Source organism: Phalacrocorax aristotelis, chromosome 3 (genome assembly GCF_949628215.1).
Source record: "Phalacrocorax aristotelis chromosome 3, bGulAri2.1, whole genome shotgun sequence".
Classification (NCBI taxonomy): domain Eukaryota; kingdom Metazoa; phylum Chordata; class Aves; order Suliformes; family Phalacrocoracidae; genus Phalacrocorax; species Phalacrocorax aristotelis.
Genome location: NC_134278.1, coordinates 89,796,774 through 89,812,771, shown reverse-complemented (window position 1 = coordinate 89,812,771; position 15,998 = coordinate 89,796,774). Strand labels below are relative to the sequence as shown.

The window sequence follows — 15,998 nt, the reverse complement described above, 5'->3', positions numbered from 1 at the left end:
AGTCAATAGGAAGCACCAGAAGGAAATTATAACAAAGAGTGTAAGAGTCTGAACAAGCCACCTTTGACACAGCTTTGTTGAGATGAAGGTTTAACTAAATCAGTGTTAAGAGCCTGATTTGTGGTACACTCTAATTTTAGCATGCGAGGGAGGGGACAGAAGTAGTTTCCAAGAATCATGCAGAACTGCAGTCACTGCCCTGCAATCTGCTCAGCAAGAAATGAAGCAAGAAGCCAGAGCAACAGCTCTGCTTACAAGATGGTTCAAAAAGAAGGGTACGTTGAGCTTCATGGTAAGTTGTGGGAAAGACGAAACCTCTCCTTTTGCACAGAGCACACACTTACAGCTATCTGAACAGATGTTGCTCTGAAGACTAGCTGATGCCTAAATTTCACAGCACTGGTCTAAATAAATAGTATGTTTGGCTCCAATTAAGAGACTTCTAATTTTAAATTCAATTTTAATTTTAAATGGAAACAAACCTTTTCCATACATGCATTTTAAAGAAAGACTTTTTTCTTCCATTGGGCAGAAAATTTTATTTTATTCTCATAGATAGAAAAACCCTACATATTTAAAAATATCCCCCAACTTGATAAATAGCAGTAAAGAGGTGATGTAGCTTATTTTAGAAACACGAAAATCCCCTTCAGGTTTTACTTACCTTTATATCTCTGTGCATTTTTCCTTTACTGTGAAGATAATATAGTCCCTGCATAAAATATTTAGATAATAATTTAGTCCAATATTTTCATTTACATAAATTTCTTATTTAATTACCAGATATATTTAGGATCCAATTCAATCATCTAAAAGACCCACTGACTGAAAAACATTCTTATATTTCAGTGTATTCAAACTGCATTTGCAAATTCAATGTATGTAGTAGCATAATATCTAAAACACGGGATAGATGGAAAGAATACCAGTCACCATGCCTATTGTAAGAAAAGCATTCCCAACCATTTCTCATTACCTCTGGACATGGTAACTGTCACCTTTTAGACCAAGTTAATTATTTTTAAATCACCTCACAGTCTTCTATTCAGCAGTTAGATCACTGGATACCTACTGCATTTATCTCCTATATAATTACACACTTCAATTAAGTTTAGAAGCATGCTACCAGGAAGCGCTTCAGGTCTAACACAGGAGTTCATCTCTAATTTATGGATTTCTGCAGAAGCATTAGATTGTTTTTCTTCATCTCCATGACAGTACCAAAGCATTTTAGGACTCGACACAAGTCAGAAATTTTAAGTTTAAATTCTGGAATTATAATATGAAACTGAATCCTGCATGGTAAATCACAGAGCACATCACTTTTAACACTTCAGGCTTATCTCTAAAATTCTCTTCCAGGGGTAAAACAACATGTAAACATCTTCCCCGCTCTGCAGTCACAAACCTCCATAAAGACTACATTTTCATGGGACATACCCATGTCAACACAGAATTCTTTTTTTGCCAGCTTATGGAAGACATCGTGGAGTTGACTGCAAAAATATATTAGGATTGTTTTCAATTATCAGCATTTTCATGGATGATCCTAAGCATACCAAGAGGGAAAATAAGGAAACACTTACATGACTTCGTACTTGAGATTTTCAAGTGAACAACATGGTACACATAGGCAATAATACCAACAGTTTTGGGGTACTTTTTGTCAGTTCATGAAAACCTGATTGCAATGCAGCTGAAATACTAATCAGTTATTGAATTCCACTCCTCAAATAAACTAAAAAAAAAAAAAAAAAAGAAGAAAAAAACTCACTCAGAGATAATTTAACCTGTTTCTCGGGGGGGAAACGACTAACAACACCCAGTTGGTTCAACGATTTTTCAGAGTCCTCACTGCAGGCATGCATGCAGACCCAAAAAATTAGACTCTATTTGCTTTTGGTACAAAGTGTAATTAATCAAAGCACCTACCTGACCACTGCAACAACTGGCATTAGCTAGAAGAGTCCCACGTACGCTCCTCACATTTTAATGTCTGGGTGCTACTAGCACAGAAAGCCTAACAAGTCACTCATTTTTACCACTGCCCTGGAAGAATTTGAGGTCACCATTTTCAAAACTGAATGTCTGGAGGCAGGTACTTTAAAGCCTGTATTTAAAGGGCCTATATTTTCAAAATCAGTCTCACTGATTCCAATCAGAACTGATAGCAAGCGTTTTTTTGAAAATAGACCATTTAATGGGCTTCTAAATACAGAGATCAAACGCTAACTTTAGGCATTCAAGTGAAACTCTGGGTTCATGGAAACTAATGGCAAAAGCAACGTTGGACAAATTACTTCTATGGATGAACAGATGGCCTCAAGTCTCAGACTTTTTACTAGGAAAATTGACTGCTGCATTATAAGCTACAACAAGATATAATATACTGTATATATTATATTTTGTCAGAGTGTTATAAGCATGTATTTACAGACAACTTTAAAATACACAAAAGTAGGTCCATGGATGACACTTAGAAAATACATACAAAGTAGCAAGTTCCCTTCTCACAGGCAATTTACACATATTAACCAATAAATGTCTGAGGGATGCAGTGGCAGTAACAGTAAGTGCTGCGGATGAGTACACATTGACAAGGAAAAGGAGGGTTCCTGGAGCCAGGAGAACCTGGGGACATGCAGAGACCGCACGGGAGCTGGCAGACCCCACGGGTGGGGCCTGGCCAAAAGCAACCACAGGGAATTTAAATGGCCCCTAGGGAGCGTGACAAACAGGATGGGCAAACAGGGTGTGGCATGGCAGCCAGGGTGTGGTGCAGCAGTTTGTGCAAGGAGGGCCCTGCCACTTCAAGAGGAAGCTATGACCCACTTGCTAGGAACACCAGGAGCCATGGTATCCACCTGGCAAAGAGCTGTGTCCTCAGCATCCCTCATGGCCCCTCCAGCTGCAAGAATTGATGCAGCCACCCAGACAGAGCCTTTGAGGCAACATGCTATCCAGGTCCCAGGCTGCACGGTGTGCCCAAGTTTCAGGTCAGTATCTGATGGCAGCAGTAAGCTCACCCGTGGGAGATGCACTCAGGTAAAAAAAGCTGCTCAGCCTGGTGACAGAGCTTCAGAAGGAGGTGTCCAGGCTGAGAAGTATCAGGGAGCCAGAGAAGGAGATCAACTGATGGAATAGCGCTCTACCATCCCTCTCTCAGAGGGACCTCCAGCAGTCAACCACAGCACAAGTAACCCCCTCACCACCCAACATAAGGAGGTAACTGTGGAGGACGGGGGAGAATGGAAGCAGGTTACAACTCAGGGCGGCAGGCGAATCTACTCTCAGCCTGTCTCGCCTTCATGGTGCCCACACACAATAGGCATGAGGCCCTGGAAGGGCAGACAACTGATGATGTGGATGAAGGTCCTTCTGGGATGGAGCGGTCATCTAGGCAGCTTACCCCCCACATCATAACCACTCATGTTAAGAAAAAAAAGAAGGGTAGTTACCATAGGTGCCTCCCTTTTGAGGGGAACGGAGGGTCTGATATGCTGACTGGACCCAACCCACAGGGATGTCTGCTGCCTCCATGGGGCCAGAGTAAGGGATGTCACTAGGAAACTCCCTAGTCTGGTTAGCTCCTCAGACTATTACCTGCTATTGTCAGCAGAGAAGAGGTAGCAAGAAGTCCAAAGGCTATCAAAAGGGATTTCAAAGGATCAGGTGCTCAGGTAGTATTTTCCTCAATTCTCTCAGTGTCAGGGAATATTGAATGGAACAGGCAGGTCCAGCTGATCAACACGTGGCTCTGAGGCTGGTGCCATCAGTGGAATTTTGGCCTTTTTGGTCACAGGATGGTCTATTCAACACCAGGTCTGCTGACACCCGATGCGATGCAACTTTCTCAGAAGGGGAAAAGAGTTTTTGCTCAGGAGCTAGCAGGGCTGACTGACAGAGCTTTAAAGTAGAGTATAAGGGGGAAAGGGGCAGTATCAAGCTAGTCAGTGACAGGGAACGGGTATGCACACCAAAGTTTGAAGAGTTGCATGCTAGTGAGGGTCTTGAGACTGCTATATGTGGCGATGGGCACAATGAGCCACACTTGAAGAGTTTCTACACAAATGCACACAGCATGAGGAACAAGCAAGAGAAGCTGGAAGCCTTGGCCCAGTCCCAGAGGTATGACACCATTGGCATAAGTGAAATCTGGTGGGATGAGTCCTGTGACTGATGTGCCATGATGGATGGTTACATGCAGCTGGGTTGAAACAGGTCCAGAAGGTTCCTAAACTATCTGGTCGACAACTTCTTGGTACAGGTACTAAAGGAACCAACCAGGAAAGGTGCCTTCCTTGACTTGCTGCTTATTAGCAGAGAGGGCCTCATGCGTGAAGTGGAGATCAGTGGCTACCTTGGCCACAGCAACCACGAAGCAGTCAAGTTTATGGTTACAGGAGGAAAACTGCCAGCAAGACCTCAAGTCTGTATATGAGGAGAACAGACTTCAGGTTGCTTAAGGAAGTGCTTAGTAAGGTCCCCTGGGAAAAAGCTTTTGAAGGTGATGGGGTCCACCAGTGCTGGTTACTTTTTAAGCACCACCTCCAAAGAGCACAGGAACAGGCAATTCTAAAGTGTAGGAAGTCAAGCAGGTGAGGCAAAAGGCCAGCTTGGCTAGGCGGGGATATTCTTCTAGAAATAAGGCAAAAAAGAAAGTATATCATCAGTGGAAGCAAGGTCAGGCAACATGGGAGGACTATAGGGATGGTGTGCACCACTGTAGGGAGGAAATCTGTGTGGCCAAAGCTCAATTAGAGTTGATGCTGGCCAGTACCGTGAGGGACAATAAGAAGGGCTTTTTAAAATACATTAATGGCAAAAGGCCAGAAATAATATCGGCCCATTGCTTGATGAGAATGGTCACCTCACAAACATGGACATAGACAATGCAGAGAGAGATATTTAATGCTTTCTTCAGCTCGGTCTTCAACACCGATAGTGGGCTCTGGGACCCCCAGAGCCCTGGGCTAGAGGACAATGACTACGGGAATAATAAACTCCTAATAAACCCTGATATTGCACAGGACTTGCTGCTCCAGCTAGATCCCTGTAGGTCGATGGGGCCTGATGGGATCCATCCAAGGGTACTTAAAAGAGCTGGGTGATGTCATAGCAAGACCTCTCTCAATGATTTTTTTCAATGCTCTTGGGAATCTGGAGAGGTCCCAGCTGACTGGAAACTGGAAAATGTCTCAGTCTTCAAAAAGCACAACAGGGATGACCCTGGTAACTACAGGCTCATCAGTCTCACTTCTGTGCCTGGAAAAATTATGGAGAAGATTATTCTGGGAGTTATTGAAAAACACACGAAAGACAATGCAGTCATTCACCTAGCCAGCACAGGTTCATGAGGGGAAAGTCCCACCTAACAAACTTGATTTCCTTGTATGACAAGGTTTCCCACCTAGTTGATCAAGGGAAGCCAGTCGATTTATGGCCTCAAGCTGCACCAGGGGAAGTTTAGGTTGGATATTAGGAAAAACTTCTTCACCGAGAGGGTTGTCCAATATTGGAACAGGCTGCCCAGGGAGGTGGTTGAGTCTCCATCCCTGGAGGCATCTAAAAGAAGGGTAGACATGGTGCTTGAGGATATGGTTTAGTGGTGGACCTGGCAGTGATAGGTTGGCAGTTGGACGCGATCTTAAGGGTCTTTTCCAACCTTAACAATTCTATGATTCTATGATGCAATCTTTTTGGATTTCAGTAAAGCTTTCAATACTGTCTCTCACAGTATCCTCCTGGACAAAATGTCCAGCAGACAGCTGGATAAACACATAATGCAATGGGTGAGCAATGGCTGATGGGTGGGCTCAAAGGGTCATAGTAAATGGGGTTACATCAGGCTGGCAGCCAGTCACTAGTGGGGTTCTGCAGGGATCCATCTGAGAGCCAATACTCTTTAATGTCTTCGTAAATGACTTTGAGGCAGGACTGGAAGGAATACTAATTCGGTTTGCTGACGACAGAAAATTGGGAGGAGCTGTTGACACTCTCAAGGGTAGAGAGGCCCTGCAGAGAGATCTGGACAGAGTGGAGAGCTGGACAACCACCAACTGTATGAAGTTTAACAAGGGCAAGTGCTGGGTTTTGCACCTGGGGGACGGCAACTCTGGATGTACATACAGGCTGGGAAACGAGAGGCTGGAGAGCAGCTCTGCAGAGAGGGACCTGGGGGTTCTGGTCAACAGCACGCTGAACATGAGAGAAGAGCCAAGAGGACCAAACGCATCCTGGGGTGCGTCAAGTACTGCATTGCTAGCTGGCGAAGGGACGTGACTGTCCCACTCTGCTCTGTGCTGGTATGGCCTCACCTTGAGTACTGTGTACAGTTTTGGGCACCACAATATATTAAGGATATAAAGTTACTAGACAGTGTCCAAAGGAGGGCCACGAAGTTGGTGCAGGGTTTAGAGGAGAAACCAGATGAGAAGCAGCCAAAGTCACTTGGTTTGCTCAGCCTGGAGAAGAGGAGACTGAGGGGAGACCTCATTGCGGTCTACAGCTTCCTCACAAGTTGAAGAGGAGGGGCAGGTGCTGATCTCTTCTCTCTGGTGACCAATGATAGGACCCAACAGAATGGCAGGAAGATGTGCCAGGGAGGTTTAGGTTGGGTATGAGGAAAAGGTTCTTCACCCAGAGGGTGGTGGAGCACTGGAACAGGCTCCCCAGGGAGGTAGTCATGGTGCCAAGCCCGATAATATTCAAGCAGCATTTGGACAACGCCGTCAGACACATGGTGTGAATTTTGGGGTTGTCCTGTGCAGGGAACAGAAGTTGAACTCTATAATCCTTGTGGGTCCCTTCCAAGTGAGGATATTCTATGAAATCTTCCCACATGATAAATGATGATTTCATAAATTCCATTCCAGACTACTGAAACACTCCTCCATACTCCTAGAAGGTTATGGATTTGATGGAGGCACTATTCAGTGGATAAAGAATTGGGTGGGTGGTTGTATCCAGAGAGTAGCGGTCAAAGGATGGAGATCAGTGACAAGTGCTGTCCCTCAGGGGTCCGTATTGGGACCAGTACTATTTAATATCTTCATCAATGACAGAGAAAGTGGGATCAAGTACACCCTCGGCAAATTTGCAGATGACACCAAGCTAAGAGGTGTGGCTGACACACCTAAGTGATGGTGTGCCATCCAGAGGGACTTGGACAAGCTCAAGAAGTGAGCCTGCATGAACCTCATGAAGATCAGGGTAACCCCCAGTATCAATACAGGCTACAGGATGAAGGGATTGAGAGTAGCCCTGTGGAGAAGGACCCGGTGGTGCTGGTGGATGAAAAGCTGGGCATGAGCTGGCAATGTGCACTTACAGCCCAGAAAGCCCACCATATCCTGGGCTGCATCAAAAGCAGCATGGCCAGCAGTCGAGGGAGGTGATTCTGCCCCTCTACTCTACTCTGGTGAGACCCCACCTGGAGTACTGCATCCAGCTCTGGAGCCCTCAGCACAGGAAAGACATGGACCTGTTGAGGCAGGTCCAGAGGAGGGCCACAAAAATGGCCAAAGGGCTGAAGCACCTCTCCTATAGAGAAAGACTGAAAGAGTTGGGGTTGTTTAGCCTGAAGAAGAGAAGGCTGTGGGGAGTCCTTATTGCAGCCTTTCAGTACTTAAAGGGGACTTAGAAGAAAGATGGGGACAGATTTTAGTAGGGCCTGTTGCGATAGGACAAGGGGTAAGGTTTTAAAGTAAAAAAGGGTAGATTGAGACTAGATTGTAAGGGAGAAATTTTTTACAATGAGGGTGGTGAAAGACTGGAACTGATTACCCAGAGAGGTGGTAGATGCCCCATCGCTGCAAACATTCAAGGTCAGGCTGAATAGGGCTCTGAGCAACCTCATCTAGTTGAAGATGTCCCTGCTCATTGCAGGGGGGTTGGACTAGATGACCTTTAAAGGTCCCTTCCAACCCAAATCATTCTATGATTCTGTAAGAACAAAAGGGTTTAAAGATTCAAAACACAAAACACTCCCAGATGTCACATAAGACTTCACCATAAGGGAAAAAAAAAGCCATACCCTGTAAGTCAGAAGTCAGCAATATCTGTGGCATAGCATAGGAAGATGGTAAGTGGCATGCAAGGGACCTGGCTCAGTGACAGAGCTATCTTGAGAGAGGTAGCAGCTCTCAACTGATGGCATTCAACAGATCTGCATTCACTGGAAGCCAAGAACTACTGTTCTCACATGAAACCAAGACATCCACCAAAAAGCTGGTTCTGATTAAGTTTTACTGGCGAATTGAACCTTTAATTTAGGAAAGAAAAATTAAAGCTAGCATACCCATGAGGAGGGGCTGGCAACCTTAATTTGAACATCTCGAGTACACAGATAAGGAAAAAAAATTTACTGGCACAGATGAAATACCAGATATTGAAGACTCAGTTTTGCATAGGTACAACAAATATGTTGCTTTCCCCCTTTAAAAAAAAAAAGGCAGAAAGATGATGACAGTTTTCTTCAAATGATCCAGGTTAATTTGAGGTTATGAAACTATACAAATCAGTTCTAGGCTATAACACAGGACCACCTCAAAAGTCTGAGAAAAATGTCAAGCCATCCAAACACTGTACTTCCATGGCATCACATATTTTTGTCGCTTTTATTTTTAGCTCTTAATACTTTTATCTGAAAAGTAAACCACAAGAACATGAGAACACACTACCTGTAGTGTTTCTCTGCTAACATAGGCAATCTGCTGTTCTGAAAGTGGTCCAGTCACTGAAATGGAAGGGAAAAAAATTAATTCTCAAAATCAGGTAAGGTATTGACATTCCAAACCCATACCTTAAATACTTCCATTCACACAGATAGGATCTTACACTAGAAGTCTCAAAGTAAATGTGCTTAGACTTCCCCCCAGATGGAGCAACCCAAGGGCTACTAAACATTCTGGTTTTTTTTCCATTGGAAGGGAAACTACTAACTCCCTCCATATATAATTCTCAAAGTAATTAAGAGGAAAAAGAAAGAGCAGCAGCGATTTAAGCACAACTCTCCCCTGCACAAACCCACTGAATCCTTCTATGCAGGGCTGGACTTCCAACCCAAGGACTCAGAGCTGCAGCAAACTCCGCTCAGTCCCCTTTGAGCCCTAGAAAATTCCTTCTACCCTTTGCAACCTGCTCTCTCCTTCCGTCCTTCCCACCGCCATGCAAACTGCTCTCTCTTCCCTGCAGCCATGCGACCTGCTCTCTGCAGCTTCTCAACCCTTTTCTGCATGAGCTACTAGCAGGGTTGCTCCTGGGCCTGCCACACCATGCACCTTCTCAAACTCTCCTGAGCAGGCTCAGCAGCTTCACAAGGGAAGAAGTAGTCTTCCTCTCCCTCCAAGGTCCCACTTCACTCAAGTCTCTTAAAGGAAAACAATTAAATTCTGAACAAATATGTAAAACAAACACTGAATAGCAAGCAAGGCATGGCCTGTGACTTGTCCCCCCAGTCACTGGACTTTGACCCTGAAATTAAAGGGTTTTAAGACGAGGAAATGCAGTCCTCACTGCAAGCTTCTCAGGTTTTGCAGAGAAAACAAACAGAAAATTTGGATGGGGTTTCTCAAAGAAAACTGAAGGAGTGGGGAGTTAAAAATGAAAAAAGATTTAAGCACTGAAGTGCCTAACTTCTACAAAACCCACAACCATAAATATTGCATGATACTAATTTATGTTATCTTCGAAACAGGTCTAGATCCATCTTCCCTTTTCTGAAAGAAAAGCTCCAAACCCACAAAGCAAACATATTAGCACCTAGAGTGCATATATGTTTGAGAAATTTAGATCTGATTAATTCATATTACTTAAGATTACAGAGACCTACAGTTCATATGGAATAAGACCCTTCAGAACGTAATTAAGATCAGACAAGAACCTTCCACTCTAACTATGAGCCAAGAAGCCAAAAATCAGCTGCAGCAGGAAACTGCTCCTATACGACATCTGTGCAGGCATTTATGTGGCATGAGCTCATTTCCTAGTCCACAGGTGTTCCACATAAAAGCATTGTATCTAATAGGCTTTGTTATCAACCCTAGCAAAGATGTGAAGGATCAACAAGGCCATGCTCAAATGACTACACCGTGAGCATGGTGCAAACTTGTGAATTGATGCCTTGTTTTAATTGCACCCAAGTTAAATATAAAAGATGCAAACATAAAAATACAAGCTGTTTACGCACAAAAGAAGGATATGAAGATTCTAATGTGTAATATCTTCACAATTCAGTATATAGATGGGTTTCCTGTCTGAAAAAATCACCTGCGAACCACAGAGCCGTTACTCACTCACAGGATACTCCTTTCCTAACTCTTAATTCCAGGACAATGAAATCCATCAAAACTGATTTTGTCTCTTGAAAACTAGCAAGCAATTGACTGAACTGATCTTCTCTTTATGCAATAGATTCACACATGCCCCTTGTTTCTTTGGCCACTCATTTCACCCGAGTCTAAAGTAAATATAGACGTCACCTTTTCTCATGTCATACATCCAGCAATAAAAAAAAAAAAAATTACCCTTGTGACACTACTGCTATACAAACACGTAAAAGATCCCTGATTACAAAGGACAACAGCATTCATGCTAATCAATCCACTTATCTAGGTAGCTGTAGGCAGTGGTATAGATTATATGAGAGAGAAAATCAGAAGCTGAGAAACAAGATGGCTGTGAAGTAAGACAGCACATCACAACACAGATTTTTTTAATTTTACAATACAATATTATCTAGTTTTACAGCCTTTGAGAAGTAGCGATAGGCATATGACCTACTGAAGGAAGAAAAACCCACTGCAGCTAATTTTGTTTAAAAAACCCCAAACCCAATTATAGAAATACATAAGCTAAAATTGACCTTCAATGGTATATTAGGGATACTAAATTTAGGATTCCTCCTCTCTGATTCCAAAACACTGTAATCACTTCCATTTTTGAGAATAAGCTTCACTTAGATTTTACGGAATTACAGTCTTGACATACCATGATAAATATCCTGTAGAGAGCCACCTCCACAAAACTCCATGCAAATCCATAGTTTGTCTCGTCTAAAAAGTGAATAAAACCATTCATTAGCTGTCAGATTTGAAAACAGCACCTATAAAAGATGTCAGAGGACTCAAACATTACAAAGCACATATAACAACGTCTATACTATGAAAAGTACAAGTCAAATAACGGATATGGTTTAACTTTATGTGATACTTCACTGTCAAAATAGTAACTAATGAAATACCCAAAATATTCCAGGGCTTACTGGAGTACCGAAACAGTATCAGTGAAATGTCCACATTGATTTTTGTTCAAGACCTACTATGAAAATGAAATATATTTTTACTGAGAGTAGAGAGAAAACAGATGTGGGTTCTTATTTCTTTCTCATCTTCACTTTTCCTCCGCTTTTTTCAGAGCAGAGGAATTAACATAAACAAAGAAATAAATCCAAAACAAAAAGCCCTAGGGATATATCTCAATTTCTTTCACAACAAATGGAGTGAAACTCTAGTGCTTTAGTCAAAGTTAGGCAGAGTGGGGGCCGTGCTGTAGGTAAGTGCCTTCCCAGATGAAGTCTTTTCCCTCAAAAATACCTATGGATATTTTTGGTGGCAAGGGTCAGAGGGAAGTTCTTTAAATTCCTCCTACTAAGGGAATCAATTTAGTTTGACTCACTATACCTCCATAAAAAAAAGAGCTTTCCAGGAGTAGACAATGGGCTGAAGGATTTGAAGGTGTCTTGTATTATGGACAGTAAATTCTATTTTCACCTAGTAATTTTCACTGGTAAGACAGATGTACCATGTGTGGCCACAGAAAGGTATTTTGGAGAGCAGAAAATCTGGGACTCGCCTAGTCATACCTGGCCATCAAAACATGCAGGAGAGAAAAATCACATACAACCTTAGGGCAGACTGGGACACAGGACAACCAACAGAAAGACCGATGATTGTTCTGCAGCTTGCCCATGACCCCTGGTCTTGGGTTTCTTGCATTCATAAGGCTCTGTCAGAATAGCTGAGACACTCCTGTGGGCAATGCCAACATTTGTGGAAGCATTTTGCAAGGCAATGCTATAAGCTTAGCCCCTGAGCTGCAAATTGCAAGTATTTCTCACCAGCAGGTAACAGCTAGAATAGCTGCTGTTCCAAGGAAGAACTCTCATTCTTAGATCTCCTTCCCTTTTATGTCCATAGTCTACATGGTCCTCAAAGTTACACCCCGGTTGCTTCCTCTAGTGGTGGGAAAGGTGTTGTTCAGGCATTACAGAGGTTTTAAGCCACGGAAATCCCTGGCTGTTAACTCCATACATTTCTACGGTTGATTAAAGCATCACTTGAAATAATATGAAGGCTTTCTACGGAAATAACTCAAAGTCAGACACAGAAGCAGTGTGACTACCTGCAAAAGAAAACTGAATCAGCAGTGGCAGCAAAGGAAGGAGTGAGAAAGAAGCACTGAAGAGAGAGGCATCTTCAAATCCCTTTATTTCCCACAGTAATGCAGGACTCAGACAGGGACACTTTTGGGGGCACTGGACTCGTGAAAGCCACCCTCTCCCATGTGGCTGCATCCCCTCTGATGCCAACAGCAGCAGCAGCACAGAAGTGGGAAAAAGCCAGGACAACCCCAGCAGTGTTGGGACAGCAGCAGAGTAACCATAAAGTAAGAGACATGAAGTAGGTAAGTGCTGTAAAGTCACACCTTCGCTTAATGGGTATTAATGTTCCAGTGTGGAAAATCCCTACAGAAAATGGAAAAAAACATAAGAGGATCAAATGAGGAGATTGCACTTCTAATTTCCTATCTAGTCTTTTATTACTGTGCCTATGTGCTTTGAGACAGGTGAAGATCCATGTAATCAACAGTAACCATGTACATAGTTGTCTGTCTGCAGACCGTAGGTCAAGTGCAGCAAACAAAACAGAGACAGGATCAACAGTGCTATTTAGTGTCTGCAACTTAACACCTAGGCCTATAACAAGGCAGAAATTTGACTGTCTGAAAAATCCATACGTAAACAGAAGAAAAGCATAGGGAACAATATGCTGATAAGTGCCAAGTACAGGATGATGGTATTTTTCTTATTGTTCTTAGCAGTGAAAGATACTTGGAAAACAAAGGGTCAGACAATGAAAGGATTCAAAGACAGCCATTTGATTGCCCAGACAAGAGAAGGACTGCACTGCACCAAAGAAAGGAGAGAGGACCAAGCAAGAGCACAAGAAAATGCCACCACAGATACTATATTTGCCAACATTTAATTCTGGGTCTACAAAAATATATTTTGATACCCTGAGACAGGAGGAAAATTGCTTTTTAAAGAAAAAAAGGAAGCCCAGCCTGAATACAGCATCATGAGAAGAGGCACCATTTCAATCTAAAAATTTTAAAGAAAGCTGAATGCAACAATATTTGTTCACAGTCTGTTTTCACAAGAAATCTTAAAATGCTGTTTCTGATGACTTTTTATTAGTTATACTAAGCAATCTGTTCCAACTATGACTGGTTAAAAAAGCAGCTGGTAAGGCAACTGGATATATTTATCAGTGCTTCTACAATGCAAATAATCTCACCTCCAGAAACAAACACAAGTGAAACTGTCACATTCTGCTCTGAAGTTCATATGTTAGAAAAACAGCTTGGGATAACTTCAACAGCACTGCAAAGCCCCAGACCTCCCCTCTGCCATCCCTCCCTTACCTCTTCTAAATTTGTCTTCTGAAAAGGTTTATAACAATGACTTTCATGTTTGTGGAGCACACCAGGCTTAATATCACACATCAAGAAAAGTGTTGACATAACTTCCTTCCCAGTCTGGGAAACAGGTACAAATAAAAGTAATCACAGCAGTGGAGGACATCTTAACCTACAAAAATGTGCTCTCTTCCCAAAGGCAGGCTTTTAGGTTGGGAGGAAGATTAATACGGTGCGACGGGAGGGTGGGACACCACGTGGTCCTAGCCACACAACATCCATTTAAGCAGCTTAGTCAACATAACATGGAGCAGCTTTCAAATATGGCCTTTAGGAGATCACAAGATCCCTTGCCAACTTTACCACCCAACAATCTGTAAGCTGCTTTCAAACAGACTAGTAGCTCCATTAATTCTCAAAAAAAATTTTAGCATGACTTTAAGGTATGTAGCAGCATTAGGAATTGACTGTGCACAAGAAAAAGCCTGTGAGTACTGCACAGAATGGAATTAACACACAATTTAGGTAAACCCTCAAATTACCACAAACATTCAAAACTGATGTGCAGACACTCCTAGTTTGGGGTACCAAGTCCCTACATGTACACACACTCGCACAAACTTGTGCATAATGCAGCTCACAGATCAGCCTGGCGTTAAAAAAAGCATTCAGGCTGCCAAGACTAGCACCCTTCAAGATATGGTATGCCAGAACAGCATTGCTTGTTGATTTTATCTTCAGACTTTGATCCCTTCCTGCACATGTATACACGATAATGCAAGCAGTACAAAAATCACACACTCCTGGCCACACTCAATGTAGCGTGCAGATGGTGCTCACCTAATGGGCTAGTCAACAGTTTGCTTTCCTCTTCACTCTTATACTTACATACTTACACTTGAATCTGTCAGCATGCAATACTTTCACTCATCAGACAAAAGCTAACAAGACATTCATACTGAGAAAGATGCAATGAATTCCACCACTGATAAAACAGTTTCAGTGAGCGTCCAGGGCTATTCTAGACACTGAATACAAGAGGTGGGGAGCAGGAACTCCTCAGGACAGCATTAGTCAGCTAAGCTGCTGCATGAGACCTCTCCTTCTCCTCTGGGATTTAGTGCCAGGACTCACTCTCTTCCTAAGTGACGAGTGACTTCCCAAGTTCTGGCACACTCAACTTGTCCAATTTCAGTTTGCTCCAACTACACAGACATGCAGCATCAAGGTCACTAAGAGCACCACAAAATGCTCCACACCTGCCATTTCAACACCCTGTCCCAGCTCACCCCAAAGCAAAACAAGAAACGCTCAACAACAGCCAAGCAAGTCAGGGAGCATGTGTTAGCTCTTCTGTAGCACTGCAAACATGCAGGAAACCAGACACTGCTGGCTAGAAAAGAAACAGTAACTGGCACTTCCCAGGCTCTAGCTGATCTAGAATTAAAGTAAAAAAAAAAAAATGTAGTATTTAAAAAGATAACTTGATCAAATTTGAAATTATTTTTAAAAGGAAAAGATGCACTCCAAATACAAAAGCCAAATTCTGTCAAATATTCCTGCTTCAAAGATAGTACTTTTTTGTTGAAAGGCTTTCACCTACCAAGATTTTTAATGTGAAAATACCATCTGTATCTTCCCACCCCCAATTCAAAAGCACTTTGCCAAAGTGCTGAAAAGGTTTTGGTTGCACCAGATAGCCATCATGGAGAATTTCAGCCAGAGTTGCTGAAGTCTAGTACATGAGTAACTGAGCTTGGCATCTTCCCATTATGAATAGGGCCTAGCAGCCTTCACAACACACAGAGCTACCATGTCCCACCTCTATTGTCCCCATGCAGACGGAAGGTATGTGTATACCTGAAAGGACCAAGAAGCCTCTGCTGTAAAGGGCATCATGACTTTTCAGAGCCTTATAAATGTTTTTTATTACATGGCATGATATGCCTAAGATTATGACAACATTAGGTTCACAAAATCCAGCATCAAAAGGTCTAGTCCTTCAATATCAAGCAATTGCTATATCTAGGATAAAACACTTGTCTGGATGCATTAAAAAGAATTATAATAGCAAAGGTTATTAGGAGCCAGTCATCAATCTTCTCAATACTGTGACTTTGTATGCAGTATGAGTTTACTGTACTTGTAACAAGCAAGCATAATATCTTACAAAAGGAATTTAAAAAAATGACACAGAACAATTTACATATACTACATTAAATGTCCTACACAATTCTGCAGCTCAAGAGAGAAAAGCAAAGATGGAAGAGCTAAAATATTAATAACTTTGAGATTTCAAA

At 42.5% G+C, this 15,998-nt stretch overlaps 1 protein-coding gene across 13 annotated transcripts in view; it reads right to left on the bottom strand.

Moving 5' to 3' along the window:
* MAP4K3 (mitogen-activated protein kinase kinase kinase kinase 3) overlaps positions 1-15,998 on the bottom strand; it is a 97,771-nt gene that overhangs the window by 64,965 nt on the left and 16,808 nt on the right. For 12 of the 13 annotated variants that reach the window (XM_075088439.1, XM_075088445.1, XM_075088440.1 and 9 more), the window contains exons 4-6: positions 10,990-11,054; positions 8,682-8,737; positions 665-712 (exon numbers count right to left, since the gene is read on the bottom strand). In XM_075088439.1, coding sequence (XP_074944540.1) covers positions 665-712; positions 8,682-8,737; positions 10,990-11,054 — 169 coding nt within the window. The remainder of the gene's footprint in view (positions 1-664; positions 713-8,681; positions 8,738-10,989; positions 11,055-15,998) is intronic. The other variant, XM_075088452.1, reaches the window with a different exon arrangement.